We start from the raw sequence: 27692 nt of genomic DNA, 5'->3' as shown, positions 1-27692 counted from the left end.
TATTTTTTCATGCTATATTTTTAACTCTTAGTGTTTGGAATGGTTTGGGAAGTGAGACATGAGTGGGTTGTAAACGAGCAAGCAAGATGGGATTGCTAGACAGCATTCATTTTATTTCACACCATGGATAGTCTTTCTTTGACATCAGGAATTTTACTTGCTGATTTTGAGGCTTGAGACTGCACGTATGTATTGAATATACCATCATGTTGGAAGGAGAGAATTCTCCCTGGATTTATACAAGTGCAAATCCACTTGGATTTTATTGCTGCTGGATGAGCTGACTCTTTCATCCTTTCCTAAGGTAGGCTTATTAACAGCAGCTCAGCTCCCTTAGGGGCTTGGTTGCCTGTGGGATATGCAAGGGGAGGCAATAAGTTGAATAGGAGGAAATTCTAGGGTTCTTGGGTTCTTAGTTTCTTCCTTGGATCTGCCATCTTCAAAGCCTGGCTCTCTTATTACTTATAATATTTCTTTTCCTCCTGCTTCCTCCCACCCAGTGCAGACTCTTCCAGAAGCACAAGTTATACAAACTGTGTCCTGTGAGATTTTACTGTCCCATGGGTTTTCACCAAGAGGATGATAGCTAACAGCATATACTCTTGAACTAGTCAACAAAATGTGGCTTCCAGCATACTACGATGTTGGGCTTTTTCCACTTCTGTGTCTTTGTGGCTGTGGGAGTTAGTGGGTGGCTGCTTTAGGGCCTGATTAACAATTTACAGGTTTAATTCTATACATCTTTCTCATTTGCAGTATTAAATTCTCCAAGCACTCTCAGGAAGTAGGGAGAGAAGTTAAATTTAGCATTTACAATGCTTCTCAGAAACACTTTTGAAGGACTAGATCTCCATGCTCAGGGAAGCAGCAATCTTTCCTCACATGACAGAACATTTGTCCCTGGCAGCACACCCTTTTTGGTCCCAGATCCCATTCTCAAGGTTCTGCATCATGGTGCCATGTTAATACAACACATTCTGCTAATCACTTTTTTCTCATTGCCTCTGGGCTTTATGAAGCAACTGTAATTTGTATTTTTGTCTATTTTTCTTTATGTTGTGGATTTTAAACATGGGGTGTGAGAGAAAATGGAGCAGAAAAAAATCTTTTCTTTACTACAAAATGGTAATAATATATCACACAATGTCCAAAGCAGAAGCTGATGAGATCGGGGCCTTAAAAAACATGCTGATGGGGTGAACTTTACTGATCAGATGTATAAGCAGCAGGAAACGTTGGTCTGACATTTGAGCCTCCAGAGAAGGATGTTTTGGATTCCCTTAGCACATATTAATGCAAAAAGTATGCCTAAAGATTCTCTTGGCTCCGGGGGGATGCATCACAGAGTATTGCTTTCTCATCATTTGTTGATAGAAATCCTGTTCCTTTTGAGATGTGAAGAGAGAAAGTATTTATTATCAAGACAAATGGATACTTACGTTTTCAGATATGTAGTGTTGTGTATTACTCAAGTCCAGAGACACCATTTTTTAAACACTGTAATCTGAAAGTTCTTGAACTGAGGCCAACCTGTCTATTTTACAGGCAAGGAACCACGTATCACTGTTTGGGAAAGGCTTGAAGTGTCTGTTTTATAATTACATTGAAGAGCAGCCTCTCCACTTTGGGGTTGTTGATATTGCTAAACTTCCCAAACTGTTGAGCGAGGACCCCAAGGAGTGAAAGCAGCCGTTATGTTCCTGTTTTATGTTTTGTATAAGTTGTGTCTAATATGTGCCTTGTTCAAAACTCAGAGCCCCTGGGGCTTGGTTAGGGAAATAAGACTTCTGAGAGATTAGAAGGAAATAATAATAGGGACAGAAAAACACTGTTTCTATCAAACACTGTGCACTGTGCAGGGCACTGGCAGCAGCACCACTTGCTACAGTTGCCAAACATTTTCCATTATAGGACCCCATCTTCAGATCACAGCACTGCCAGACTTGTTTTGGCTGAAGTTACTCAGCCGGATGCCAGCCTCAGAATTTATGTTTGCTCACATAAAGAAACATGCATACAACTTCTAAGAAAGTCTAGGGAAATCCTTGTAAGGCCTTGATACTTAGCAGGGGACATGATGTGATACTTGGGGGAAACCCACCTGAGTTTGGCAGATAAATTCTCCAAAGACACAACCCATGGTAAGCATTCTCTGCCTTGGGGCTGAAAAGCTGGAACAAGGTTTGCCCAGCAATTGCTTTTCCTTATGAGCAGCGTGAGAGTGCACAACCAAGAATGAGAGTCTGTCTTTTCTTCACTTTCAGGGGTGGTTAAGCAGGGAGGGGAAGGAGGAAACAACTCAAAGATGGGGATTTGGGTCCAGATGAAGAAGAGGACTAAAAAGGAGTCTGCAACAAGGATTTGGGGCAGACTGGAATAAAGAGGCAGGAGAGCAGAGGGCTGGCAGCATAAAGCGGAGGAAGGAGGTAGCCACCAAGATGTGTTGTTGAGGCAAGTCAGGGCCTGAGATATGGCTCTAAGGTTGGGGATAGGGAGCTGGGAGGATGTTGGATGATGCATCCAGCCAGTGTTCAGGGATTAGCCAGATATTGCACTGCAAAATCACTTCCTCTGGCCAAAAGGCTGCTGCACTGCTGATCTGGAGAGTCAAATTGCTTCTATGTCATCACTGGTGGCTTTCTGCAACCATCCCAGTCTGTTGTTCCCATCCTGCCTCCTCCGTGGCTTAGACAAAGCACTGGCAGATGCCATTCTGTGCTGCTTGAAGAGATGAGTGTGGAGGCTGGAAGAGAGTAGAGGGAATGAAGGTAGGTAGGTTCTGAAGAGTAGTAGAGGACTTCTCCAGCAGTTGTATTTGGTCTTCTTTGTGATTGGATGAAGTGGGGCTGTCTGAACAGGGGACAACATCATAGAATATCACAACTAGCAGAACTTCATCCTCCCAGTGCAGCCTTTCCAACAATCCTTCTTTTCCCAAATGTTCACTTTGTGACACTTGCCCAGCGTAGGTCTAACAACTTTTCAGACTCTATTTCACAAAAAAAACCACCAGCACATATGCAGCTTTGTAGTCTTCTCTGGTTGCCTTTAACATCTCCCAAGCCTTCCTGCATCTATTCAAGGGGCAGTGAGTATCCTGCCACCCCAGCTGCAGTTTACAGGGGAGATACAAAGAAGAGAATTATCAGTGACTGTACAGTGGTGGGAAAAATCCCTTCTGGAGATAGGGTAGACAGGCATTTATTCTGGTAGCAGAATTTTGAGACTATCTTTAGCCCATCTTAAACAGAAAAAATATTGCCACTACACTTAGATCTAGTTTTAGCGAGAAGGACAATAAAAATCCAAGCTGCATATAGAAATTTATTGCATTATGAATGTTGACTGAAATATTGCTCTTTCTGCAACCTTACTAGGGGCTGGTGTGTGCACAGCCATGTCCTCCTGGAACATTTGGAATTAACTGCAGCCAGGACTGTCCATGCCACAATGGAGGACACTGTGATCCCGTGACAGGAAAATGCATCTGTACAGCTGGCTATATAGGAGACAGGTAAAAATCAAAACCCCAAAGCCTTCAGTTTTAGCCATGGATTGGCAATATTTATATCCCTTCTAGGACAATCTTACTCTCTGAAAAATGGTGTTATGTTTCTGTTGCTCCAATTAGGTTCATCCTTCTGAAGCAGTTCAAGCATTATAAATGTGGCGATGTTATTACTTTTTATTGGCAATGCTCTCAATTTACAGAGATTTTTTAATACAACTTTTAAAATTTAATGGATTAAATTTAATTTAGATATTTACAGTGATAAATTTAATAGAGAGCATTACATGTTTACAAGATATGTAAATGAACTATATTTACACAAATTAATATCCTCAAGAGTAAGCAATGCAGCAGTTTAATGTTTCCTTCAGCCCCTCTGTGCTGCTGCAGCACCGATCCATCTCAGACACCAACAAAGGGTGATAAATCCTCAAAATTTATAAACGAGGGCCTTCACCCATAAATCGATCAGAGAAGATGATAATATTGTTTTACAAAAGTGTCATGGATTCAACAAAATGACTACACAGCAAAGTCAAGGTGGGATTGTAACACATGCTGGCCCTCCAGCTAATCCTGCCAGCATGGCCAACATGGTGGGGAAGCTGCAGTTAAAAAAGCTTTCATATGCAGTTTTTACTAGGGGTTGGACTGTGTCACCAGGGTGTCCAGAGACCGTGGGCACAGCTCACTAGTGTATGCTATGCTAAAGCCCTTTCTCCTATATCTTCCCTTTTTTATTAGCTAGAACAAGCTAGTATCAGTATAGAGACATATGCTACAATTATACTTTTAGGCAGGAAAGCTCACTGGAATTTCTCATTTCTTGCTTCATTGTATAATCAGCAGGTCTTTATAGCATGCAAACAGGCCAACTGTCAACACTGTACTGGGGTTCAGAAGGCTATGCTCTTTCCCATTAAATGTGGAAGTTCCTTGTTTCCATTTTATCAACAGTGGTAATTGAGGGGGCTCTGGAGATTATGTCAGGATTTGCATGTGATTGAATATGGTGGAAATACTAATTATTTCAAATTAATTTAGTGAAGAAGGCATCAGTGTGTCTCTCTTCCCCCATCCTCCATCTGGAGACAGTGATTTCAATCATAGGGTACCATATAATTACTGTTGCTAACCAAAGCTTTCTCTTTCTCTCCTTTTGGGGACAATTTCACTTAAGGAAGCAACTGTGCAGCCTGGACACTTACACTGGTGACCACACTTCAATCCCAAGCTGTCCCCAGTGCTGGCCATGCTGAGGAAGGCTGACAGAGACCCTCTGTCTCTAGATCTCTTCATTTGGTTGTTGCAGACTTACATTGATTTCTGACTGTAGGTGAATCAACAGTCTCGGAGCTGTTGGGAGCTCACAGCCAGCAGACTGTAGCTGAGCCAGCTTCTTTGCTCAACTTCCAATATAGGCCCCAGCCACAAGGGAGGACATGCAGTAGAAGAGCTGCGTGTGGCACAGGGAAAGGGCGGTAATGGAGCTGCTGAATGGCAACACTTACACACTCCAGCAGCAAGAGTAGAGAAAGGACTGTTGGGGATGAGGAAAAGAGATGGCAAGTACAAAGCAGAAGACCTAGTTCTGCCCGCTGTCAAAAGCGGAGAGTTTTGCTGCTGATGGCCCTTAGAGAGAGGCTGGAGAAGGCAGCTCGGGGAGAAACTGGGCAGAGGAGGCACTACAGGGCAGACCTGACAGGAGTTCACAAGAATTTGTCCTTGAGCAAAGGGAGCGTGGGCTTTTCAGATCTGTGCTTGGAGAAAAGTGAGAGAGATTTCGACTCCGAAGAGAGATGTTGCTTGAGAAGACAGAAGCAGGGAGGGAGAAAATAAGGCGTGATCAGTTGGAAGAGGTGTAAAATTATTGAGAGCAGCCTTGTGGAGAAGGACTTGGAGGTATTAGTGAATGAAAAACTGAATATGAGCCAGCAATGTGCGCTTGCAGCCCAGAAAGCCAGTCGCATTCTGGGCTGCATCAAAAGAAGCATGACCAGCAGGTCAGGGGAGGTGATTCTGCCCCTCTACTCCACTCTGGTGAGACCCTACCTGCAGTACTGCGTTCAGCTCTGGGGCCCCCAACATAAGAAAGACATGGACCTGCTCAAGCAGGTCCATGGGAGGGCCATGAAGATGGTCAATGGGCTGGAGCACCTCCCCTGTGAGGACAGGCTGAGAGAATTGGGGCTGTTTAGCCTGGAGAAGAGAAGGCTCTGGGGAGACCTTATAGCAGCCTGCCAGTACTTAAAGGGGGCCTACAGGAAAGCTGGGGAGGGACTCTTTAACAGGGAGTGTAGTGATAGGATGAGGGGTAACATTTTTAAATGGAAAGAGGGTAGATTTAGATCAGATATTTAGGAAAGAATTCTTCACTGTGAGGGGGTAAGGTGCTGGAACAGGTTGCCCAGTAAGGTTGTGGATGCCCCATCCCTGGAAACGTTCAAGGCCAGGTTGGAGGGGACTTTGAGCAACCTGGTCTAGTGGAAGGTGTCCCTGCCCATGGCAGGGGGGTTGGAACTGAATGACCGTTAAAGGTTCCTTCCAACCCAAACTGTTCTATGATTCTGTGAAAAGAAGCAGAGGGAAGGTCACATTGTGGACCTGCACCCAAGCAAAACCCTTAGGAATGGCTCACTTGCCCCCTCCTGGAGCAGAGAAGAAACAGATAGACACTGAAGGGAGAGGCAGAAGAGCAGAAATGCAGGCATGTGGAAGGATGGATGAGAACAGGAGAAAGTTAGGTAAATGTGCAGTTCAGAAAGCTTTTCTAGCAGCAGGGAAAAACTGTATTAGCCTAGAAATTCCCACCTTTCAAACAGGTTCTCAGAAGGTTAAAACATGTTTATCTATCAGCCTTTAATCAGCCTTCAGTAAGGGAAGTGAAGCCTTAGACCCATTATATTCAGTTGGAGTTCTGCCTCTCACTTGGGCTAGGACAGCACGTTGTCTGTAATGGTTTGTTCTGAACAGGCATGCATACCCTTACCTTGCTGTTAACTACAGTTAGCTAATGGTAGATTGCCCCTTGATTTCAGTGATGGCAGGAGCAGGCACAAGGTCTTTAAAAAGTCTAAATTGCTTTCCTTAGTTATGTGTTCATACAGCATGGACAATGGGACAGATTAGTCAGCACCATTTTAGCTTAAACTCTATTTTACTTTCTGGATTCACGCAACGGCTGCAGCATTACAGTATAATTGCAAATATAGCAGGATAATGCTGCTGCACAAAATAATGTTTTCTTAAAATTTTACAAGGCACCGAAAAAATATTCTTAATAATAACAGATATTGTGAATAACAAGAATAAAAACATAAACACACTTTATCTACTATAACATTTTTTAATTGTCAGTAAGTACTATATAATACTACAGTTCATCATCTTGTGCAGAAGATAATAACATAGAGTTAGATAAATAGCTGTGGAGATGAAATGGTCATAAAGGTCTATGTAAGTGTAATTGCCACACTTTGTTCCCTACCTGTTTTCCAGGAACTGGCACTGCACTAAATATCTAGGAAATTGGCAAGCAATATTAACAACTCCAGGAAGCTTTGTGCTCTGCTAAAATGACTGGATATGTCATGTAAATGTATGTTTTGTGAACTGGAAAGGAATAATAGCAGAAGCACAGTTAGAAGCTGAGGATGGGGCTGTCTAAGAATTCAGTGGCTGCCAGGAAAAGTGAACATACTGTTTTAGCTTTGTTTTCCGTATTGCCATTAAACCTAAAGATAGAATCTTAACAAAATAAATACCACATTGGTTATAACAATATGAACAGGCTTATTCTCTTGTTGTTGTGTTTGTACCTGTATCTTTTATCGACTGAATGGCAATCTCCAGGTTTGCGTATTTTGGATGGCTTTTAATATTTGTCTGTGCTACATAAATGTGATAACTGTTGCAAAACAACAAACAGAAAAGCCTAAAAAACTTTACAGCATTGTTCCATGAAAAAAAATTATCTGGAAAAGATGTAGGTGTATGTACTAAGTTCATCTGTTAAGCAGGCTGTCTTATGTTTAATATTTTGTGAAATTGCTTCCATTAATTCTACAGGTGACAGCCATATTATCCTATCCCAACCCAAATAATTATAGTACATATTAAAGTTCAGTGGATATTATAATACGAATCTCCCCAGATAGGCAGAAAGCAATGTAAATTAAACAAGAAACATAACTAGAGCTTAGCAGCTCATTTTGTAATTTAATTGAACAATGTATCTGGTTGTTAATGGTGCTATGGACACATTAGATTGATATGTTGCAAAGGAAAGATGTTTAAGTAGAAAGCTAATTCCTGCTGTGATTATTCTTATGTTCCAGAGGAGTCATTATTAGTATTCTTTGTATAAAATTCATTAGCGGTAGCTGCTTGATCTCCAAATAAATAAGTTGATTAAATTGTTAGTAGAAAAAGGCTAATTATGTAAATGGATTAGGTTGTCAATATTTCATTTCCAGATGCTTTTCTCCCTGCTAGGTAATGCTTCATCTTCTATAAATATAAAATGATATAGTGCACTATTGACTAAGTATTCATCTTGTTGAGTACAGTGCTCTCCTGCTAACTAGTAGGGCTGTATACAGCAATGGAGACATAAGGCATCTTAATACGTTCTTCATTGCATTTCATTTGCTTTAAGTGTTTCTGTCCTAATGTTACCCATTCTTTGCTGGATATTTCCTTTGCAGCTGAACTACTCTGAGAGCAGCAGGGCTAGCAGCCAGTACCGCTGGTGATTCTCTGGGCTTTTTCCCTTCCTGTTTGTCACAGGCTCCTCTCTCTTTGGGTCTCGTATGAACTCCTGAACTTGGATTGTGTAACTAGCAACTGTGTTGATGCTTGCTCCAGTTAAATCACTAGCTAGGCATTTTGCTTTGTTCATTTATTTTTAGTAAAACATGATAGTCTGAAGCTGCAAAAGTAATGCTCTTCTTATATACTGGCTGTGTTCATTGCAGTTTTGCCTGGCTTGCATCACACATTAATCTTTTATTACTGATCATTATATTAACTCTCACCTGCCAGCTGTGAAATGACCTGCAGAAAGACATTTAACAATTGCCTCTATCCACTGAGTTTACAGTATACACTTTAATCAATGCTCAGGATTAAATTAATGCTGATAGGCAATTTCCAATATCTGGCATCCATGTGATAAGGGAATTGGGCTTTTCTGGACTTCTTTTTCTTTTTTTTATTAACTGAAAAAGCATACCTATATTTCACGGTGGATCATGTAAACTGTAGTACTGACTCACTGCAGAATTTTGAAACCACTAAGTTTTGTCATGTCAAGCACAGAATCAATTGCTTTCTTTAGGACCTTAGTTGAGCTTTTCAAAGTAGGAAATATTATGAATACTTAAACTGGTTGTGTAGGACAATGAAACAGACTTTTCGGCAGATTTCATAATGTATCCAGTAGGGAAATATTTTAAAGAGTGCATGGAAGGTGCAATTTAAAACAATCTGTGTATAGTGTTTGCCGGTTCCCTTTTTATGTGTAGCAAATATTAAAAATGTTGGCAATTTTGGAGAAGATACTACACTAAGGAGCGTGAAAGTGATTTGTCTTGAGATTTTATACTACTGAGCATCCCTGGAGTAAGAGATGAAAAGCAAATTTGAGCTTTAGTTACTGTGAACACACACACAAAAGACAAAGGAGTATATTTTCTCCTAGTTGGTATAAAGCTGGTGCAATGACAGCATAGAGGCAAAGTAAAACTATACGTTGCTAGAGAACACTTTACTCAATATTGTTTAATAGACCTTTCAATCCTCATTATCACTAAGAGGACCATATGCTTTTAAAGAAGGTGCTCAATCCTTCTGTAATAAAGAGAAAGCAAACAGATGAGGGGTTTTCTATAAAGTATCTTACTCTATATCAGTTTCTCATGGTTGATGAATGGAATTGTCAAGGTCCAGGAAACAAGAATGCACTTTGTTAACTAAGGTAATACTAACTAATGCAAATTTTGCAGGATATAATTGGACAGAGATTAATGCACTTTCAGTCAACAGCAATTTACATGCCCAAGATATCACATCACTCAGTGATACCATCAGTTCACTGTATATTACATAAATAAATGAGCAATAGTTTTAAACTTATTTCATTAACAAAAACATTCCCATGTAAAAGTCATAAGCAGACCAGACTATAGTATTTGATTGGATCCTGTCTCACATATTTCATTACAGGTGTCAGGAAGAGTGTCCTATTGGGACATATGGCTTTCAGTGCACACAAAGATGTGACTGCCAAAATGGTGCAAAGTGTTATCATGTAAATGGAGCGTGTATGTGTGACCCTGGATTTAAAGGGATTTATTGCCAAGAAAGAATGTGTCCAGAAGGGGTTTATGGCCTCAAATGCAACAAGAGGTGTCCTTGCAATATTACCAACACTCTCAGGTATGTACATCATATTATATACTAGTGCGGGGACTGGTCAAATAAAAGCATTGGGAAAAAATTGGATTAACTACACCTACCACCTTTTTCTCTGTAGTTTTAATTAAGAACACAGACAGTTCCTCTGGATTGCAATCTTTGATTTAAATGACCTCAGGTTTGGAACCATAAGCCTCAGTCCAGCCAGCTACTAAGCATGTATCTGTTAAGTACTTAACTAGTTTCTCTAAAATCTGAAACAATCTGACATATGGCCTTATCCTGTAACTGCAGTCTTTTAGGTATAAGAACTATCATATGATGCCCATATGTATATATAATAACACACTGAAGTTTAAAAAATATAGGTATATTTACTCAAATCCATCATTTTGGCTCTTTTTATTGCATGGGTTTTCTTGTTAAATCTATAGACAGCAAGGGGACTTTCAAAATGAAACCTAATTTGCTTCAGTTTATGTCTCATGGCAAATTACCTTGTTGAAAACACTTGAGGCAGATGTATAAATAGACTGAAATCAATATCCCCAAGTCAGTCTATGGAACTGTTACAGAGTCGACATTGTCAAAATAGACATCTCTTCTCTTGTGTGCCTATTTTTGCTCTTCATTCTGTATGTGTATGTGTGAAATATTCAGGAAAATAAACATCAGGGAAGTATACCTAAAATGGAATAAGCCTCACTTAAAAGGTCAGGTTTCAATGTTTTATTCCCTTTTGCTTTTTTTTAGGATCTGATTCTTGAGGTTCTCATTACTAAGAGTTAGAGCCACAAACAGACTTGAGCAGCTAACATGGGATAGGTTGAATTTGCTTTCCCATTGCAGGCTTGAATAAATTTTCTGGACTCTGAAAAAAGGAAGAATTAAAGACTCTTCCCTATTATCCTATTTGTTACCTTTTGCAACTCCTTGCCTTGTTTACTGACTGCAAGAATTGCTATTTGGATGTTCCTCACTCCCTCACATACAGTAAAGGGAGCCTGGTCAGCGAAAACACCTTGGCCTCAGCTATTCTGATGGACTAGAGTGCCCACATTTCCTTACCATGTCTGCAAGATGCTGAGCCCCTCAGCTCCCACTTGTTTTCCTCCTTTTTCTGTCCATTACTGTTAAGCATTCATAGCCAATTCAGGATTGTGTAGGCTTCAGAGGGAGGTGGGGATAATTGATGCCCAAGCAAATATGCCCTTGATACGGACATTCTTCAATTTTAAACCAGACAGGTAGGGACCTGACTGTCTTGCTGATGATGACAAACCTAGCTTGCAATCTTGCAGCCTGCTAAAATATAAACACTCTCCTCAATTATGTATGCAAGCAACACCACCTAATTTGTGTGCGTGCACACATGCGTGCGCACACACACACACACACAAACACTTCAGGCAAATCTGTTTGTGTGCTTGAGATGATAGACTCTATTTGTCTCAGTCTTGGAAATAAACAGGTGATCTTTCTTGTGAATTCAAGTTCAGCTGTGAGTGGTGAAGCTTTGCTTAACTGAAAGTCAGAGCTCACAATGGATTATTTAAAAGCCTTGTAATTCTGATGATACGAGTCCTCTACAGAAAGATAGTTCTAGCTCTGTTGGGTTTGACAGCGAGGATCCAAAGTGTTCGACACCTCAAAGGCAGCTCTGTACAACAGGCTTCTATCATTTCTGATTATTTTGTGTATCATAAAATCATTGCGAAAAATAACATCCCTAAGGCATGAGCTGAGCATTATACACAAAAGGTTAATGTTGTGTTGTACTGAGGATAGGGGACGTCTCAAGAATTACTGCAGAGTGAGCTAAGGTATAAATTCCTGCATGTCATACTACTCTGCAGTACCTGCCAGCGTACACGACTTAAACATGCGGTAAATACAAGGTACACTGCTCCTCAGTGAAAGCTGTTCTTCATGTGTACTGGAGGGTGAGCATATGCTCTTGGACAGTAGCTGACACAGTGTCTTCACCCCCTCTCCTAGCCTGCAGAAACCTGTTTGTGTGCCCATTTTCCCGTAAAGGTGTAAATAGAGTGGAAGGACTGCAAGCCACGGGCAAGGCCAAGCTTGGCTGCTGTTTCTCAGCTAAGTGCTCGGTTCATTAAGAGTCTTTTAACTGGGGGACGACTGTGAGTTTGAGGGTGCAAGAGTTCATCGTGGGTTACTCAAAGAACTACCTGGGAGGTGCTCTGGGGGTTTGGCAGAAGATCCTTCCTGAAAGAACAGACTACCACCATCCAGCTCTGAAGAAAGATGAGGTCTCAAGTTTGAGAGAGCTCAGAAAGAGGATATGATCATCCTCTCACAGCTTTTTCTGGGCATGTGGTTGTTGTTACCGACTGTGTACCTGACCTGTGCCTGGTTGCTGTCTGATGGATACATTTTGTGCCTTCCCTCCCATCGCTGCTCCGTCAGCTTCACTTGCAGCATCCTCTGCTAAGATGGTATCTCCACTTCCTTAATAAATGAGTCTAGTCTCTCCATTGATAAAATCTCCCTTTTTCCTACATCTTATCACTGCTGTTATGGAACAAAGAGATATCAGCAAGCTGTAGATCTGTAAATGTTCTTTCATTCATCCATGGTATTTCAGCTTTCCACTTTTCAATGAGCTCCTCGGAGTGCTGTCAGTTTCTGAGCTGAGGAGTGTCAGAGTTGATGGAAAATGACCTTCTCCAAAGGCACTCCATATTCTGAACAAATCTTTTTACTGATTGTTTAACCAGTCCCATACAGTGCACTTCTCTTCCCAGCCACCTCCTCCTATTCCTCCCCTGAATTTTTATCATTACTGGAACTGTGGTCTTCCAAAGTGATTCATTTACTGACAGCCATCTCTTTTCCCCAGAAGCAGTTTAAACTCTTGGCTACTTGTTGCAATACCTGAGTGTGTAGGGTAATTATATAAACACTTGAAAGAAGGTGAGGGAAGCTTGCTTATTTCTGTCAGTGGTTTTGACTCATTTGATCTGGTTATTGGAGAGCTGGCTGGAACAGAAAGTTCTGGGAGCTTTGAGGAGCAGGTTGGGGAGGAACATTAAGAAATACACAATCAGCTTTTCTATTTTCATAGATCTATCTATTTTAATGTCTGAAGAGACCAGCATGATCATCTAGTCTAACCTGCATAGTAATGGCTGAAGAACATCATCCAATAATTTCTGCATCAAAGCACGCTGAAAGGCACTTTGTACAGGACTTTTGAACAACCCCAGAATTAGGTAATTTAGAATGCATTGGTGACTTGGACTGTCCTTCCACAGGAAAGGATACACCTGTAAAATTGTCCCTTATGCAAAAAGCCCATGTTGAGACAGTCTACAATAGTCAGACAGGCATAATCCTGGCTTGCTCTTCTGAAAAGCAGAGAGGGGAATGAATAGCTGGAATAGGCTCAGCCACCCACCCTTCTTGAACACTGGTGTGGAGCCAGTGTGTGGAGCCATATGCCTTTAGTAATGTCTTTCCCAGGTCAGAGACGTGAGAACGGAAGGAAGACACAGTGACCTGTTCAGCCTTGACACTTTCCTACTGTGACAAAGTCAAATGAAATGGATAGATCTCCAGAGACTCTGATTATTGCCTCAACACTGAAAAGTTCGGAAGGACCAAACCCCATGGATCTTGCATGAAGTTTTCCCTTGACCTAAGTCAATAATGTGCTTGAATGATGCTGTCTTTGAAGACTTGCTGGACTGAAGTAGTGGCCATAAAATCCCATTGTGGCTACTTCTTTAAAAGCAAGAGGACATTTTAGTAAGGGAGACTGAATGTAGTATGGACACCAAAAGACAGAAAATACTGTTAAATAAGGATTAGGGCTGTTGTTAATTAAGATGAGATGACTGGTGTATAAACAGAAAGTCAGGCAATTCACTGGGAAGAAGTTGTTTTGGCTGAAAGTTGTGTGGAGAACAAATTCAGAATTTGGTACAGCTGTGCTGTCTAAAACATTTCTTTTCCCAGTTTGCCTCAAAAAAGTTACCTGGTTTCCTCAGTTTTCCTCGAAATCAGATGCTTAAACAATTTAAAGGTCAAAAATGACTTTCTGTTTTTCAGTTCAGCCAGTAAATTTTAAAAAATAAATCTTTTATTGCTGTAAAAGTGGCTCAAAAGCCAGGGACCGTACAGTAGCTTCCAAACTGCAGCAAGAGCCATGGAACAATTTCCTTCTCATGCCATGTTGTGCACTGTGGACAGCTTCCAGTTTCCACCTCTACTTGGCCTAGAGCTAGAGGAACGCTTGTCTGCTTGCATTTGCTCTAAGTTTTCTATACTATTCCTTCCTGTTATGCAGGAGATTTGAAGAAATAAAAGTTGTTAAGATTCAATGCAAAATACTAATGTATAACACTGCCAAACTCTTTCAAGAGCCTAAGGTTCCCTTCCTGCTCACAACAAGTGGTTAGAAAGCAGATATTAGTGGGTTTGCCTTCTGGGATCTTTTTGGAGGCCTCACATTCTCTTACCCATCCATTCAGTGATCCTTCTCTAGTAGAATTGTTTGTGTTTCTTAATTTCAGTTTATTAGTGGCATGGAGAAGTGCCTTACATATGCTGTAACCTGTGCTGGCAAAATGTTATATGGACTCATGACCTTGAAAGGTACATTCAGAACAGGAAGGGAGGAATTATACAAATAATTGATATTGCTAGCTGTATTTCCTATTCTTTGCCCTAACACCTTTGCCATTAAGTGCCTCAAACTTTTCAACTTCATTGCAGGTAGCATTTAGTTCACTGGACAGTCTGGATGCATAGACGGTTGGATGGACGATAGATGAATTTCCTAGCTATTGTTATATTTCTAGGTACATAGTCTGAACAGAATGAAATTTTACAGAATGCCAATATGAGAGAAACATTCTTAACTCACACATACATGCATACCTATACTATTTCTACATTATGAGCTGCAATATATTTAGTATGTAACTCTGATGACTTTAATTACTGGTTCATACATACCAGAATAGAACAATTAATAATAAAAACTTAGTACTATTTAGTGATATCAGCTGCAGATCTTAAAAGGGTTTCCAAAGGAAGAAAGGCATCATTTTACAAATGGGAAAAATGAAGGCAGAAAGAGGAACTTACATGGCCAAGATTCACTGGCAGGACTGGGAAGAGAACAGCTGTCTTCTGAATTTTGGTTAAGCATCTAAAGCTCAGCCATCTTCAAGCTAACACGGCATCAGGACACCTTAATTGTCAAACAAGTGATTTTGATTCGGGGCCTTGTATTCTCTGTATCTGAGACAAGTCTCCTGTCTCCCCTGGCCAGACACAGCCTGCAACCTCATTTCAGACCTAGCTATGTAGGTTTGAAGTCCTTTTGCTTGTTATGCTACCATAACACTATGGGGTGTGTTAATGTTTGGCTTTTGCCAAAAGCTTTGGAAAGATTTATTCTACTACTGTCAAGGAGAAGTTTCTCTTCCCCTGCTGTATGGTCTATTCACCAACTGTTGCTACCTACCCAGAACTATTGTTATGGGTACCATAACTCTGGAATCTAATGTGGAGGATTTTTCCTAATCCTACAATGCTAGCATTCTGTAAGGCAGCAAAAGATAAGTATTTCAAAGCACTGAGAGACTACAAGTGCTTGGCCTAGGAGAAAGACAAAACTCTGATATGCTTAGGCTGATAACAGAAGTGTTCTTGCTTCAACAGGAAGATTATATGGATGCAGGGACCCAAACATCTGCATTGGACTTTTCCTGGCTCATAGCCTCATGAAAGAGTGGACAAGGCTTTGGGAGGGCAGAATATGGTCTCAACCTTCTACTTGACCTTGTTTTGGAGTCCAAGCCCTCTGTCTCCTGCAGACTCTTCTGCAAAGCCTGTTTGGTTTTTGCTTCTTATTTTAGTGCATGTTAGGATGATATTTAGTCCTCAATATATAGCTTGCATTCCATGCAAAAAAGCTTTTCATTTTGATGAAGGAGCCAACCTTGGAGTAGAAATTCTTACTGAGTATAGTATTTTCAATTGAATTGTCATAGACTGATTCAAACTGCCATGATCATTTATTACCTTTGAAAGATTTAATTTAGTCAACAGCTGCAGTTCTCATGGAACCGTATGATATGTGCAGTAGCAGTGAAAACGGAGAAACAAAAAATCCACTTTAAAATATTTCTTTAATGTTTAGCTTTCTTCTCCTATTAGGTAATGATTAATAGACACAGAGGAGGAAAAAACGAGCTTTTATTATTTTCATCTGAATGTTAAGAGGTGCTTTGTGAACAACCATAATTTCAGGGACTGCTTTGTCAGAAGAATTTCATGGATGGTACTTTGTTAAGCTGATTAATTGTTTTAATTAGTCAGTAAAACACTATTTATGATGAAACATATGACACACACAAAATTTGATCATTCTTAGTCACAACAGTATATGACTAACCTCTCCTACCAGTAATTGCCAGAAACATACTTGGAAATTACATTTTATGAGGTTACCTTGAAAATTAACATATACGATATTAATTTTATAGCTGTAAAGAAACCCATTCAGTCATGTCTGCAATATTACACTGTAGCAATAAATAATCGTAAAGGAAAATAAATAGTTTCTATGATGCAAAAATCCAGCAGACAGGTCCACAGAGAGGTGCCACCTTGCAGAACTCGATTCTTTCTTGTTCTGAGAATAATAAAGAAATTCTGATTTGTAGCAATATTATTTCTCATTTTCTCAGAGGCTCCCAGAGCACACTGAGCTCTATATTCCCAGCTGGCCTCAGACAACATGGGGTCCTTTTCCAAAGATCAGATTCCCTCTCCATCCCCTGCTCTTTCTTTTGATCACCTCATCTCCTCAAACTAGACATCCCCCTGTGCTCTCCCTTCCCATCCCCCAGAAACCTCCATCTCTTCAAACCAGGACTTACCACATCTCCAGCCTTCCCCTCCTTTCCTAGCCCTCAGCCACAGCCTCAGCATGGCTCTCCTGCTGTGGGAAGTTAGTGCCCTAAGAAAAATTGGGAGATGCTCTTTCTGTTTGTAGAAGAGAAAATGGTGAATAAAGATAAAATGTTTCATAGCAGGAGGAACAAAGGGGTAAGTCTTCCACCTACCAGATGCAGAAGGACCAGGCGTTGTCTGGTCTTATGGAGCTTGATTCTCCTTTCTACTTTTCTCTCTATGTGCTCTCACAACAGTGTGGAATTGTCTGAATAGAAATGAAAACCAGAGGATTAATGTTGGGCAGCAATGCTCATTATTCAGCATAAAGGAACTTGACTTGTTTCCCTGCACAGCTGAGATTTAGTCCCAGGGCTTCTGTTGACTCCTGCCCCCCAGAAATCCCAAGGCTTCAGGTAGTGATCAGTTCTGTTCACTATGGCTGAGTATTCCCTGCAAAACTTTTTCCAAGATTTTTCCCTTCCAAAGCACTTTCCTTTCTACCTCTCCCTACTGAAAAGTTCTGCTGAGGTGGCACTCACTTTTAATACACAAATTAGAATAGAATAGAATAGAATAGAATAGAATAGAATAGAATAGAAGAATATTGTGCCACAGGACTCGGGTTTATCTTCACAACTCTCTTGGTTGCATTCCTCTATCCTTTGGAATTTCTCCTAACCCTGAACACCTTTGACTGTATTATACTAAATAGTATGGCACATGTATGTCATACAACAAGATGGATTAATAGTGTTGTGGTTAAAGTCAGTAATCCAAGTCACATTGATTTGAGAATGGAAAAGCATGCACTTTAAAGGTGTACAATTACCAGTGCTGTGGCAGTTCCCAGATGTTTAGAAGTGGCGTTCTGGGCTGGTATTTAGCACCATATTCCCTATTCACTTCCTAAGTTATGTGGCTGCTTATGTTCACCATCCTTATAAGTGTTCACGTTTGTTCTGTTCTTAGCGTGACTTGCTGGCATTGCATGTAAAGTGTTCTACGGGTGGTTACAGACTGTATTTTTCTTTCATGTGCACATCTCATTAATGTCTGCCTGTCTTCATTAGTTGCCATCCATTGTCTGGAGAATGTAGCTGCAAAGCTGGCTGGGCTGGACTGTACTGCAATGAAACCTGTCCCCCTGGATACTACGGCGAAGGCTGCCAGCTGACCTGCCCTTGCCAGAACGGTGCAGATTGTGACAGCATCACAGGAAAGTGTATGTGTGCACCAGGATATATGGTAAGTGACAGCTGGGAATAATGGGGCATTTCATAAGGTGCTTGCAAAAAATTAAAGAGCATTTTAGTCTGATTTCAAATAATATTTGCATAAAAGTGGCCAAATGCAGGTAAATTTTCCTCATTCTATTATAAGTCCACATAATTCTCGTTTGATCAGTGTCAACTTATTACTTATGGTTATTTACTTAACATCAGTATTCTAAATTTATTACTGTTACAAGGATAAAGAAATGGTTTCCCATCGTATATTCTAAGTCAAGACATCACAAAAAAGATGTCAGATTATTGTCTGCCTGGAAGAGCAGAAAAAGAATTCTCATGGCCTTTCAGCATGTTCCTTGTCAGTCATACTGTGATATTAATAGATGAAGATCTTTTAGAATGTTACAAATGATAGAGCAATTTATGTCTTTTCTGAGCATATATGGCAGGTGTCTTTTACCTGAGCATCAGAAAGAGCTTCAGACATTCTGAGGTAAACAAGTGTTACGTTTTATAGATGAGATATAAAATGGCTGAAGAAATCAGCCAAGATGAAACAACAAAAATTCAGAATTAACAATTGTCAGGTTGCAGCAGAAAGTATTAGGACATGGATCCAGGTGTCCAGTCCTGCTACAGCTGGGCATAATGGAAGTCTTGCTAGTAAATTCCCTGGTCATCCATATATGAAGCACCTCTTTACTTCAGGAGCGCACCATGGAAGAGATGCAGGCTATGTTTAAGAAACAATACTTCCTAAAGAAAAAAATTTATTTTCAAGAGAGAATTCCACCACAACTTCATTAGCAGTTGTCTTTCTGTAATTTGTGTCTTTATTTACATGATCTGTCCCCATAGGCTTATCTATATGTTTCCTATACTATTATAGTAATTATTAGTAATAATTAGTAAGTTTACTAGAAATCAAGCTTCAGATTCAAAGACATTCCCAATATTTTTAGAACTTCCCCTAACATTTAGCAGCCAACTAAAATATGCAGCCTCCTAGATGAGTTTTACCCTCTATTGTTTTAAGTTACAGCTTCAAAGTGAGATGAATAAATATCTTCAAATACTAGGGAACATGAGGTGTGATCTTTGACCATGTTATAGCTCTTTTCACTTGCATTTATGAAACATGGTGGACATCATACCAGGTAGCTTTAGAAACAATGGGAGGGGAATGGCATGTTGGATCTGGACAGCAGAGCAGCCATGTCCTACCATCAGCACCCACGGCAGCGTTTAGGGTTTTCTAGAAAAAAACGTTGTGGTATTCTGCAGGGACATACATTGCTGTCATCTATAGGGAAAGGCTGCACAGCTGTGTGACAAGATCCATAGTGTGGGAGTCCTATAGGAGATTAGTGGGATGCTAAAGACTTTTTAGCCTCCCTCCCTTTTAAATCCACACCTGAGCTCGTGATCACCAACTGTCATCTCCCAAACTGTGGAACTGGAGTTATGGCTTAAAGACATTTCTGTTCTCTGCTGCATGTCAACAGCTGAACCTGAAAGTTGGGGCTTCTGTCTAATTTCCAGGGGTTCTCTCAATGACAGGTATAAACAGATTTATTTAGGTGTGAGGGGTAGGACTGTCAAAAGCATCTGTGCAAGACACTAGTACTTAGAGATGTAAAAAAAAGAAGAAAAAGTCTTTGAAGTTTGATTCTCCACTCACACTAACAGAAAACAAGACTTTATCTTCTCTATACAGTAGTGATACACAAGTATTAATATAAAGCGGAGGAAAGAACGAAGGCAGCAGCATGTTAGTAACAAATGCAAAGGGAAAAGATACCAAGATCCTCTTTCTTATAAGGAATGCGGTTCAAGTTTGCAGCACAAAAATACTTTGGGACCCTTTACTGTACACATTTTAAAAAAAGCATAGTTTGTCCAATATATATTGCTCCAAGACAGTATTATTGCAGGCATGAAGCCTGGGAAGTTCCTATTGCATTGCTTCAAAATAATATTTAATCTCATAATAAAGAGCTTTCTTGCATTGACATTTAAACAGCTTGGTTATTGAGGATAGCTCTGTAATCACTGAAGCATATTTAGACATTAGTATCATTGGTCTCTTATAATATACTATAATCTCTGACAATTAGTCCATGAGGGGAAGTAAAGCCTTGAAATTGCTAATTTATTGCCTCTGAAGCATATTTGTCATTCGTATGCATGCCAGATGACTTGAGTTGCAGTGGTTCTTTCAAATGCTAGAGAACATAGGCTGTAAAGAAAACTTGACAGGAGCCTTTACTTCCTACCCTGGAATGGTGGTGTCCTGCTGAGCTGCTCTTGCTGTATGCTCCATCCTCTGGGCAGGGAGAAGGTGTCAGCACTGCTTCACGATGCAGCCTGCAGGTCATGTGAAAGATGCTGTGGGGCCAGAACCCTCTCAAGGCTTGAAGTAGCTTATTTCAGTGACACATTCAAGACCAGACTTTGCCTTCAAATATGCATGCCTGCCTCTTGCTGAGGCAATGGGGAGCTTTGCCTGCGGGTAGAATTTTGCCCTTGAATTCGGCTAGCCTGCAAGCAAGCGGTGTGACTGTTCATGAATGCAGGATGTCTCTTTTGGCAGCACTGACAATAGAGTGATGCTAGTACAGAACTGGGCAGAGCTAAATATTCAGAAAAGCCATAAATGAATCCCTCTTGCTTTTTCTAGCATGAGGCTTCGCTGATGCAGCTACAGGGTCAGGAGTTTTGCCATGTGATTGGAAAGAATGAAAGTGGGAGCAACGTCTTACATTTTACAGAAACATTTGATCTACACACGATCTTATATAGCAGAGCAGGCTGAAGGATTTCTAAGTAAGGGGGAAGGAAGAGAATATCTTGGGACATGGTATATAACTGCAAAATTTAACTGCAAAGGCAGAGAGGTTGGACCCATGGGACTTTTGGGTTATGGATGCCTAGAAAACATAGGGGCCAAGAAATGACAGTCTTTTCCTGACAAAGCACTCCTCCAGCACACTTCTTTTGCACAGATGGCTTGTTTTTTAACTATGCCCTGCCTCGGCTGTGTCAGGGCAGCTGGGCTGGGTTTCAGAATGAATCATCTGCAATCGCAGCCAAAACAGGGACATTTTGTTGGGATGCAGAACAAGCCATTAAAAACACAAAGCATCTGGTCACCTTTATTAAATGTATTAAGTGGAAAGGCAGCCATCCCATAGGTTGACATGTACGTGAGCAGAGCACTTAATTTTTGGAAGTTAAGCAGATTCAAATTTTAAAATAAAAATTTACATTGTAGCTCAGAAAATAATACATTATTTATTAGCTGTGACATTTCCAAAAATTCAAATGCCAAAGCTAAATATTGGTGAGCTTGCAGTTTTGGATAGAATTTGAAAACATTTTATGTCTTCTTTTTTTTGATTAATATTTTGGGTCAGACTCAACAACCAGATTTGTGCATACCTAGCTCTGAAAACAAACTACACTGTTATAAAGATGTTATTGGGTACCAGTAGAGGTTATTTGTGTGAGGTTCTGATATGACAGCTCACACTAGGGGATTGCACTATTTTAACTGTATGAGTGTCTAAACCACAGTGCAGACACTATGTGTAGATTTGACTGAAAAGGTAGCTGAGAAATCTGAGTGATCCACAATTATACCCGAAACAGCCCAGTTCTTGAAGGCAGCATACAGGACAATAAAAATAGGGTAATAGGAGTGGAGGAGACACAACAAAATCTTCTTCCCCAATATCACAGAGCATGTCTAGAGCTACTCCAGTAGTAAAGTCCACACTGCAGGCCTGTTGGAAAACCTGTGCTTATTGCATCTCACTTGTGAAGGGAGTATGAAGGTTGTATCAGCTTAATTAAGGTAATTGCAGGGAATCATCATTATAAGCATGCCAATAGGGCACTTCCCTGAAACTGGTATTTTTAACATATTTGAGGATTACCTCTTAGCACACATATGATGTAATTGCCAGGAATGCTTTTCTGAAGAATGGTTTTGAAAAGCCATTCTACTGCCATCTCATTTGTGGCAAGAAGGAATCTGATAAACACACACAGGGAGTACACAAAGATTAGCCTTAAAAAGTATACAGGGAGATTCTTGACTGGTAGAAATTGGATCCTTACTCCCACATGCAAATAGTCGCTCCTTGCAATAAATTACTTGGATGCAATTATGGGGGTGGTGAGAGGGGTTATACTGACTTGTACCTCCCCTCCTTCCAAATTCTGCTTTAAGATGCTCTCTTACAGGCCCGCTGAAGTCAGTTGTACGGCAGGGACGTAAAAGAAATCAGGATTTGCCCTGTCCTCTCTTCTTTTGTTTTTGGTTCATTGAACTTTATTCCTGTAATTCAATAAATGTGGTGAAGAAGGCCAGAGGATATGAATTAAATATGACAGGAGACCACAGGAATCCTGACCTTCTGTCTCACAAGGAAATCTTGAAAACAACCCCCTGCACATACCTATCAGCGTTCTAGCTACTGAAATAATTGTAAATGCTATTGAAATACAACTAAGTTCACCTTCTCCATTGCATAGCTAATTGCAACTTTCCTGAAGACAGTAGCTATCCAGAGACCTCATCCTGTGATATGCCTTTGTTTCTTTATGGATGCTTTGTTTTCTTCCTTTGAAAAATGGATTTAACTTCAAATGCTTTCATTCTGTCTATTGTGGCAAGGAGATATGTAGTTAAAACATTTCTCAGCCCAAGACATTGAGAAAACTTTAACACTTATCTATGGAATGTGCGGTCAGCTTTTACTTCGGCGGGCACTTAGGTCTATATTTCACATCTGGATGACAGAACTTATATTACTTTAAAGAGTTCATCTATTTATGCTGCAATTTTTTGAAGACCTGTCTGCTTTTATTGAACCTTGCATGCTGCCAAGCAAAGCTAGCACTTCATCACCAAAATGAAAGAATCCATTTTGACATTTGTCTATTCCTTGACTATATTGGTAGATCCCATACAAGCCACTCACAGTACAGGAAAGTATGGAAACTACAGCAGTGATGACCTCTTACTAGAAGATTTTTCAGCTTTTGGAATGTCACTTGGATTCCCTAAGACTTCCCAAGATATATCCCAGTACTGTGCATCTATAGCCATTTGCATCTTCTGTTGATGTTGCATCAAAATTGCGTTTTAAAAACGTAATAAAATAATGCCTTTCAAATATATCCTTATATAAGTGCTCATGTATATATGTCTCCAGCTGAGCTTAGTGGGAACCTGTGCGCTTAAGGACTGAAACACAGGCTTAATCTGGGTCTAGAAGTCCATAATTTTGTCTAGCATGCCAGAGTTTCTCAACATAATGCTTTCTGTACACAGAGGTGCAAATTGCTTCCAAGGTGTACATGTACATGCCTGCACATTGGAGTAAAAGTCAGCCCCTGTAACACACAATAAAGAGTAGCTCAAGCATTTAGTAAAATAAATGTATATTATAGTATTATAAACATATTCAAATGCATAGCAAATGTATAACAAACTTTGTAACAGATAATCTCTCAGTCAGTACAAACATCCCCCCACACACAGTCTCAGGCCAGTCTTAGTCTGCCCCATGCCTACTTAATGAGTAAAATGACCAGTGTACCCTTCCATAGAAATGAGGAGGACCATAATTTTGTGTTATCTGTAGAGGTCATAAGGAACTTACAGGTCTAGTCTGTTGAGTATTCCAGCCACGACTGACTTCCTTCTGGTGCATACAATATCTCTTTTTCCCTGAAGAAAACATACAGGAGAGAAGAAACAATCTTTCTCTCTATATTTAAAAAAAATTGAATCCTGCTCTCCTGTCCTACACCTTTAAAATTCTCTCTGTTGTCTAAAAGAGAAAAAAAAGTAAATAGAAAGGAGCACCTTATCTTATCTTCAATTGAATTTTCCCTGAAGGACTGAAATCCCAGGTAGGTCTGGAGGAATTTGAAGAATCATTGCCTGTAGGTGTTTTCTAAACACTCAAGGTTGATAAATACAAATTTATCAGAATATTCCCTCTCTTCTACATATTTGCTTTCATCTTTATTCTAAATGTATCATCCTTCACCACTTCAGAAGGAAGCGGGAAAAAATGAATGAGGCTTCTTTGTCTTATAAGCCCCTGGTTCAGTAGTAAAGTTACTTTATAAATTTCACAAAATTCTTAATACAAAAAATGAACCTGAGGTTGGAGATAGTGGATCTGTTTTGGGGGCTTTAACTCATTTAAATGATCTGTTTCTCTTTGAGATAATTCCAAAAGTACTTCAGTGGAAGCTCATCTCAGAGCAACAGGGCACCTCATCAAAAGGTTTAAAAAGAAAAGACGAGGGGAAAAAATCTTCAATAGAGCCTGTGTCCTTTTATCCTTGATTTACCAAGCATATCAGTTACCCCCCTTTGTTAAGAGCTCTTTTCATTTATAGGTATAAAATAAATTCAACCATTTTATCAAGATGTTCTTGTTACCAACCACCAGTATAAATTTTACTTGCTGTAGGTGGGGAAAAGGTTTTCTGGCACAGCAGTTGCCCAATTAACTGGAGTATTACAGGCAACAGCAATAGCTTCCCCCGTCTCATTTCCTGAATTACCTAGATGCACAAGGAAGATGCATTTTCTTCTCATTGGTTTCCTATTTGTATTCATAATCCAATGTCTCAAACCCATTGTGTATGGCTAGCAGTAGTGGCAATGGGTATGCAAAAAGGCATCCATACCGTGAAAGTGAGTTCAAGCGTAGGCTGTACCTGGCAGTGAGTGAATTATTAATTAATAATAAAAGTAAAACAAGTTGTCCTAAAAGTAGTGGAGCTAAAAGAGCCTTGTTTTCCACAGATTTCTATCCTTAGTCTGCCAGCCTTTCCTACCCCACCACTGCAGTGACACTGCCTCTCTGTCAGGACTCCTGTGACACTTTAGCTAGCAAAGGACATTCAGATGGGCTCAGGGACCCCAAATTCACGAGGAGCACAAGAGGTAAAATCCCTGCTTGAATATAAAGAGAGTAGTCGGATGCAGCTGAAGAAACAGCAAAAAGACCTGCCAGTTTCAAAGTGTTCTGCACAGTTTTGAGAAGTTAATTTTGTCAAAGTCAGCAAGAAGGAAATGCAGTCTCTTTGATAACAGATATCAATGTGAGTTTTAGGTCTGGGGGTAAAGTAACAGACAGGGATATGGGAAATTCAACTAAAATAACTTTTGAAAAATGGAAGATGTAACTGTGCCCTGGGAAACCATGATGGGAAAAGTTAAGAATTATATTGATGTGGAAAAGTGGATAAAGATGAAAATGCTAGTAATTGTGAGACAATCAGTCACAATAATACAATCAGGTCCTCTATACTAACTATGGATGCATCCTAGATCCCCCTTTCCTGGTTCTGGTCTCTGAGGAATGCACTGTCCTTTGAACTTGCATTTTCTTGGTGTCTTCTAGATGGAGATAAGTCAGAAAATTCTTCTGATATTTTTTTTAAGCTTACAGATTACTTCACAAGTGGATGTGGAACAACAAGTGGATCTCAAGCAGGCAACAAAACCCACACTGTTCCATACAGCCTAGTTAAGAGTGAGCTGGAAAATTGTTCTTGTAATTAAACTGTCTATTTCTAGTTGTACAGAAGTTTTTCTGTCAGCTGGGCTACATGTTGGAAGGTCTGAGCTTATTAACATAAATCAAAACATCTCATGCCCAGTGTTTTGGTACCTTCCTCACGTAAACAGAGCAGATCAGGGATCATTTGTACCTATCAGGATTTTTGCATATTCATAGACCAGAAGAAAACTACCTCTGAATTGCATCTTGATACCACTTTTCATTGATGACCTCTGAATTTTCTTACCCACTTCTCTATGCATAAAAAAGTACATATTTATGCCCATAAAATGGCTGTACTTTTATTTTTTTGTAGGCCATTGGGACTAATAACAGACTATAAAGTTTTGCATCCCAAGGCTACTAGGTTTCATCCAGGCCAGGTCAGTACAGATTGAAAATTATCTTCTCTTGGCTGTGCAGTGGCCTGCATGAAATGACTTTGGTCTCAGTCCAGCTCCCCATGGATCAGTATGTGCATCACAAACCCCATTTCTATCAGCAGTGACTGGCAAATTTGCTGGCAGACTGAGCCATTTTACCATTTTACCGTCACAAACCATTGCTTCAGGTCAAGCTTGGTGGCGTGGCTGTGTGATCCATTTCAAAGTCCCTGTAGGACTATTTCTGGGGACAAACAGCACAGGTACTCAGCGCTTTTGGAACAGCACCCTTCATAAGCATTGCAAGCCACTGAGATTGTACTGCATCTTTCTTAAATGGCAGGTGCCTTGCTGAAAAGCCGATCTGCTTCTGAGCTGGCCCTGCTGCAGGTAGACTAGGAAACAAAGAACATCACCTCAATGCAAAGAAACTGGAGGTGGGCTAAAACCAGTATTTCAATAACAACTCACAAATGGATTCTTCTGGCTCTGCTTTATTACAGAAGATATCCTACATTCAGATCCCAACAGGGAAGATCATTATGGGGAGGCCACCTGCGTATTCCCAGGCTTTCAGACTAAGCCACTCCCCTATTGATTTTTATATCAATGAACCAGGTGCTTGCTGCCTGTTAGGCTTGTTGGTGTTCTCCCCCTGGAGCTCCTATTGACCAATTAGACATTTCTGCTGGAGCACCAGCAGCCACAGCGTTTAGGAGCCTGTGTTTTCCTAAACCCTGACTGTTCATGTCAGCACCTGGCTGAATGAGCCATAAGGAAGGGTCTCCTCTCACTTCAGGGCATTTGTTGTATGCTTTTGAGCAGGCGAACCAGAGTATTTAACATGGTCACTGGATGCACAAGACACAGCGGGTCTCCCTCAGTTGTCAAAACTGCATCCCTTTCTTTGAATTCAATGGAATTTTTCAGACCCTTTCATGAACCACTTCTATTTCATTTTGTTTGCTCATTCTCTTATCAATGTACAAGCTCCAGAAATTGTCTGTGACAGCTCAAATTCTACTTTATCAGGCCAAGTTTACCTGAACACAACTGCTAGCTTCGGTAGGATTGTCCCAGATATACAGGAGTGAAGTTTGTCTCAGTGACTGCCTCTACTAATGAGAACTTATTCACTCACACACAGTGTCTGTAATTTGATAAGAACTGTGGGCAAGTCCCAGGTCTCCTCCTCTTTCTTCTTATATTTACTTTTACTTCTGGGCTCTGCTGCAGTTTTATTTACCTGAATAACTCCAAAGTTTTCGTAAGTGGGTCCAAAGGAACCAACTTCACATAGAAAGCCTGAATGCCTCTGCCTTTGTTGCTAGTTGACATATTTCCTGTATTTTATCCTTAATTGGCAATGTGGCTATGTCAAATTGCATTTCCATTCCTGTAGCCTCATTCAGAATCAGTGGAGCTCAATATTCTGTTCAGACTGAGTTATTTGATCTGAATTTTGCAGAGAAATAAACTGCTTGCCAATAGCAGTGTCTCTCTTCATCTATTAAGCTTCTAAATGTATATAGCTTTATCCACACTATCTGTGGATCTATGCATAAAAGTGTTGGTAGCTGACTCTCCTGGTAGTTCAAATTGCAAACTGGCTTCATTAAAACCA

General features: G+C 40.3%; 1 protein-coding gene across 1 annotated transcript in view; it reads left to right on the top strand.

Annotated features, from left to right (window-relative positions):
- Positions 1–27692, top strand: part of MEGF11 (multiple EGF-like-domains 11) — a 217503-nt gene that overhangs the window by 118341 nt on the left and 71470 nt on the right. Inside the window, exons 8-10 of the mRNA XM_010572088.1 lie at positions 3378–3514; positions 9737–9949; positions 17932–18106. Of these exons, the coding sequence (XP_010570390.1) occupies positions 3378–3514; positions 9737–9949; positions 17932–18106 (525 nt within the window). The remainder of the gene's footprint in view (positions 1–3377; positions 3515–9736; positions 9950–17931; positions 18107–27692) is intronic.

This window comes from Haliaeetus leucocephalus, unplaced genomic scaffold (genome assembly GCF_000737465.1).
Source record: "Haliaeetus leucocephalus isolate CR32 unplaced genomic scaffold, Haliaeetus_leucocephalus-4.0 Scaffold339, whole genome shotgun sequence".
NCBI lineage: Eukaryota > Metazoa > Chordata > Aves > Accipitriformes > Accipitridae > Haliaeetus > Haliaeetus leucocephalus.
This window is presented reverse-complemented; position numbering and strand designations above follow the sequence as displayed.